The sequence below is a fragment of the Trypanosoma theileri genome (assembly GCF_002087225.1).
Source record: "Trypanosoma theileri isolate Edinburgh chromosome Unknown TM35_Tth_2_V1, whole genome shotgun sequence".
NCBI lineage: Eukaryota > Euglenozoa > Kinetoplastea > Trypanosomatida > Trypanosomatidae > Trypanosoma > Trypanosoma theileri.
In genome coordinates, this window is record NW_021639844.1 from 379717 (window position 1) to 384728 (window position 5012).

The 5012-nt window shown below is 50.1% G+C and overlaps 2 protein-coding genes across 2 annotated transcripts; both read right to left on the reverse strand.

Annotated features, from left to right (window-relative positions):
- Window positions 1-1403: 1403 nt before the first annotated feature.
- Window positions 1404-2300, reverse strand: TM35_000022360 (putative short chain 3-hydroxyacyl-CoA dehydrogenase; the record flags this gene model as incomplete). Its single annotated transcript, XM_029021554.1, has 1 exon — window positions 1404-2300. One exon carries the CDS (start codon window positions 2298-2300, stop codon window positions 1404-1406), a length of 897 nt encoding a protein of 298 aa, XP_028886976.1.
- Window positions 2301-2515: 215 nt separating this feature from the next.
- Window positions 2516-4084, reverse strand: TM35_000022370 (membrane-bound acid phosphatase 2; the record flags this gene model as incomplete). Its single annotated transcript, XM_029021555.1, has 1 exon — window positions 2516-4084. The coding sequence occupies one exon, from the start codon at window positions 4082-4084 to the stop codon at window positions 2516-2518; it is 1569 nt and encodes a 522-aa protein (XP_028886977.1).
- Window positions 4085-5012: the final 928 nt, after the last annotated feature.

Sequence of the window (5012 nt, forward strand, 5' to 3'; positions counted from 1 at the left end):
AAAAAAAAAAAAAAAGAAAAAAAAACCTCGGTGTGGCGGGTTGGCCTTCCGAATCCGCCGTTCGGGGCGTCATGGAAAAAGAACGGGGCGGCCCTGGCCCCAATAAAAGGCGGAAGCCCAGAAACTTCCTCAGGACAATGCGTGCAAGGAGTCAAATGCTGATGTCGTTTCGGGGTTTTGGCGGATCATAGCCGCTGTTTGGTTGCAAAGGGGGCCCGCCGCTCAGCGACGCGCGGGCAACCAGCGCGTTTCAGAGGAGGTTTTGTCACGGTCTCTTCTGCCAAACCCCTTTTTCGAGGCCCATTGGAAATGTCGCTGGCGGTTTGCTTCCCGGGGCCTTCCCGTGACGAACCTCGGCGGCCCCGGGGCAGGCTTCGTTTGGGGTGTCGGCGTTCTTTCCGCCATCTTGCCGCCGGGGCCCCGGGGGGCGAGAAGGTCGGGCCGCCGCAAGTTTCCGCCAACCCCCCGCCCGGTTACGAAAAGAAAAAAAGGGGGCGGGTGGGAGGAAAACAGGGCGTTTTGGCGGGCGCCCCGGGGGTGAAAGGGGTCGGACTTTTTTTTTTTTTTTTTTGTCTTTTTTTCCCGCCGCCCGGTGGTTTTTTCTTTTTTTTTTTTTTTTTTTTGTCTTTTTTTCCCGCCGCCCGGTGGTTTTTTCTCTCCTTTTTTGCGCCCTGTCGCCTTCCTTGCGTTTCGCCCTTTTCAAGTAGAGCCATCTTTGCGGTGCCTGAATAAAAAAAAAAAATTAATAAGAACGCGCTTCCTTCTTCGGCCGAAACCGCCGGGTATAAAAAAGAAACAAACAAGACGCTTCCCCGCGCAGTGCGAAATGGCAATAACACAAGAAGTCGTTTATGAAATCATCAAAAGGGAAAAACATTACCCGTTAGGCTCCCTAATCTGCCAGAAGGCTCATCTGGTAGGGCTTGCGAAGTGGCAGATTCTTAGGCCCCTACTTCTCCAGACCCCTCCGCGTGGTCGGTGTTGGGGCTGGGTGGGGCGAGGGGGAGAAAAACAAAAACAAAACTTAAATCCCTTTCTGATGCTGAGACTGTGGTATTTTCCACTTATCGAGAAAACAACAAAATGGAAAAAGAGAATGAAGAACAATCCTGACCTTTAAATTGGGAGACCAAAAACAGTTGCATATTCCTTCCGCAATCTCCTGTAATAAAAAAAAAGGCGTGAAAAAAAAAAAAAAAGTTCGTCGGGAGGTGGTTTGCCGGCCCCCCGGCTGCTCCAGCAAATCACGCCCGCTGGTCGGCCTCTTGGGTCTCACCCATCCTTTCCGCCAACCAAAAATAAAAATAAAACGCACCCCAACCCATCCCCCCGCTAGCATTCCTCGTCCCTGCGTGCCTTCCTTACCGTTTTCTGCGCGCGATTTGTTCCCTAAACTTTCCCTGCTACTTATTATACTTGTAAAATCCTTCGCCGGTCTTGCGCCCGAGTTTCCCCTCGGCTACTTTTTCTTCAACGAGTTTTGAAGGGAAATATAAGGGATTCTGTGGCTCTTCCTTATGCCAAGCGTCGGTAATGTGTTTCAACACATCGATCCCAACGCTATCGGCTAGCGTAAATGGCCCCATCGGATGACCACACCCCAGTTTCATTGCCAGGTCAACGTCTTCAACGCTGGCGACGCCTCGTTCTACAAGTCGGCAAGCTTCCAGCTGGTACGGCACGAGAAGGCGATTGACAATAAACCCTTTTGTGTCCAAAGCCATAACAGGTTGTTTCCCAAGCTTTCTTGCGTACTCAAGTACTTTATCCACTGTTGCCTGTGAAGTTTTCTCAGTCTTGATTACTTCAACAAGTTTCATCATTGGCACTGGGGAGAAGAAGTGAAGCCCCGCAAAACGATCGGGCCTTCCTGTTACAGCAGCCTGATCCATCACACTTAGAGAGGATGTATTTGTACAGAAGATACACTCTTTTGGAGCCATACCATCAACCTTTTTCCACAATGACTTCTTCACATCAATTGACTCAGTAATTGCCTCAATTATAAGACTTCCGTTCGACGCCGCCAACCGTTCATCCGTGGTGAAGGTAATCTGTGAAATAGTTTCATCGACAAAAACCTTTATTTTGTTACGATCATCAGGAGATCGTTTCCTACCCAATCGCGTTAATGACGATTCAATAGATTTTCGAGAATCATCTAATCTCTCCTGTGAAACATCCACAATAGTTGCAGGAATACCAGCTTGAGCAGAAATCTGCGCAATCCCACTACCCATAGTTCCTCCTCCCCAAACCACAACAGATCTGAAAAGAACCACAGGCATACTCCGCAACATTATATCCCTGTAAATATTCTAGTACAAATAATGACACCAGCTACATCATTCAAAATAAAAATAAAAAGAATCAATAGAGAAAACGGGCAAAAAACCAGTCCGTCAAAAAATACAATAATACCACACAAAAACCTAAAAAACAAAAAGCACATAACCAAAAGCAAGAGCACAAAAAAAAAAAAGTAAACAACAAGCAAAAAAATTTCAACAAAATACTAAGACTGTTCCACATCCAACATACTGTCTATAAGACTTTTCCATCTCCCTTGCCTTTCCCACAATATTAAAATAATTGAACTCAACACAACACCAAAAACAAAAGCAAGAATGGAAACACAAATCGTCCCACCTACACTAAGCCCTGACCCGCTCTTTGCACCACCGCTGCTGTTGCCGTTGCCCTCACTGAGACCCATGCAGGACGCAGAACTGCACACACACTGCAGCGTCACCGGGTCCAGGGTGAAGTCAGCACCACAGGACCACGCCGGGCAAACCTTTCGGTAGGCCTGGCAATTGCTGTTGGGTGATTGCCCTGCAGAGGAAGGGCAGCCGAGAAGACTCTTGTACTCGTCGTCGAGGTAGCACAACCCAGCAGGGTCCTTCGGCTTTGAGGAGTCAACGAGGCGCTGGAAGTCGTAGTAGGGGCAGGTGTTGTTTGCCGCATTGTAGACAGCGCCGTCGCTGCTCATGCATTTGAGCTGGAAGTCATCCCAGGCAAAGGCGTAGTCACTCTCGGGCGTCTGTCCGGGGTAGCCGCGCCTCACCCGCATGCTGTACGCATTGGCGGAGTCATCGTACAGCAGCTCAAATGCGTACAACTGAGCAAAGGGAGGCAGCGCACCATTGGGTGTGGTGTCGCGAAGTGTTGCTGCCACCGGACTGAGTGTTGTGTCGTGTGCACTGTAGTGGTACAGTTTGTAGGTGGACTTCCCCTGCATGTGCAGCTGGGCATTCGACAATACTTGCTGCACAAAGTTCTGACCCTGGCTTCCCATTTTTACGTCCCTCTCGTTCGACGCATTGTACCCAAACTTTGAAAGGAACTCAAACTGCACAAAGGCGCGCAGCTTCTCCAGGTTCGCCTTAAGCAGCGGGAAGGTACTGATCCGTCCGTCCGCATCTAGTGCATTACCAATGTCAAACAGCTGAGATGCGCAGTCGCAGCGGTCCTCCGCGTTTGCACAGTAACCCTCACTGAGGGCCTCTTTGGCAACGTTCTGAAGGGTAGCAAAGTCGATGAGGGTGTCAACCATCGGGTTACACACGTTTCGCTTCCACTGCTTATCTAAACCTCCAAAGACATTGTTGTAGGGTATAACATCACTTATCAGAAGCCAATCAGTTCCACTATCCACCGTGTGAACGGCTGGGAAGAACGCGGACATGTTGGGGAACAGCCCACGTAGGAGACCCTCAGCACTCTGGAGGGTGCGCAGCACATCAGTGGAGCGGGTGTAGGAGACATCAAGGTCGTAGCTCTCCGACGGGAAGAATGGATTTGCAGGGTCGCTGTTGTAGTGCTCTCGCAGAAAACTCCCTGCATTGATCGTCATTTTCTGACCAGGCACGTTCAAATAGCCGCATGGAACATCACCGCATAGTTGACTGGCATTGTACGATACAATTGCTGACCGCGAGCCGTGGCGGTGCAGCACCTGCACGAGGCGTAGTGTTACGGCGGCGTCACCACCACCGAGATGTACCGCCACGAGCAGCAGCAGCACCAGAAACACTGCACCCACGTGGTGGGAACAGCGGTGCGTCCTTCCTCCTGTCCTCATTCCTGTGTTTCAACCTTCTCTCCAAATCACAAAGAAAAAAAATAGTAGTCTTCGCGTTACCTGCAACTTATTCTGCGCGAGACCACAGTGGGGGGAAAGAGAAAAGGAAGAAGGCATGCAAGCACAACAACACAACACAGCACACCCACAACAGCATGGGGGTGGGGGGGCTCTAACCCATGGCAGCACTCTCAGCTGAGCAGTGCCAGTTGAACTGCGGGGGAAGGGTAGAAGTCAACGTGCCACACGGGCTTTTATCTTTCTGCCATCACCACTCTCTTTGGCTCTCAGTCTATCAACTTACACTCTTTAAGGCCACCATATCATGTGGCCATTTCCCTTGGTTTTCTCGTATTCCCCTTTATACCATTACCACTGCATTTACCTTTGGTTTCCCAGTTCACTCGAAGGTCTTCACTCATCGACGGCCGGGTTGGGGTGCTTAGGGACACTGATGCATCGGCGTACATTTGCCGTGCTGCACCCCTGAACCCGGTTGATGGGAGCGACAAAAATTAAATAAAAAAAAGAATTCCTTTAAAAACAAAATAAAAGGACATGTGGTAGTGCACCACAGTCCCGCGACAATGGTGTGGGTAAAGAAAATATATTAACGTAAAAAAGAAAAAAAAGTAAAAAGAAAATAGTTACCGCCACGCAATGACGCTAAGGTGTCACTTCACTCTTGAATGGGTTCTTCCCACCGCGACACACCAGCAGCAACACCACACACGCAGCGAGTATCGCCCCGACAGCGAAGGTTGCAATAGCAATACCAGCTGTCGCACCTGCACTCACTCTTGACCCGGTCTTTGCATCACCGCTGTTGCCGTTGCTGTTGCCGTTGCCCTCACTGAGACCCATGCAGGACGCAGAACTGCACACACACTGCAGCGTCACCGGGTCCAGGGTGAAGTCAGCACCACAG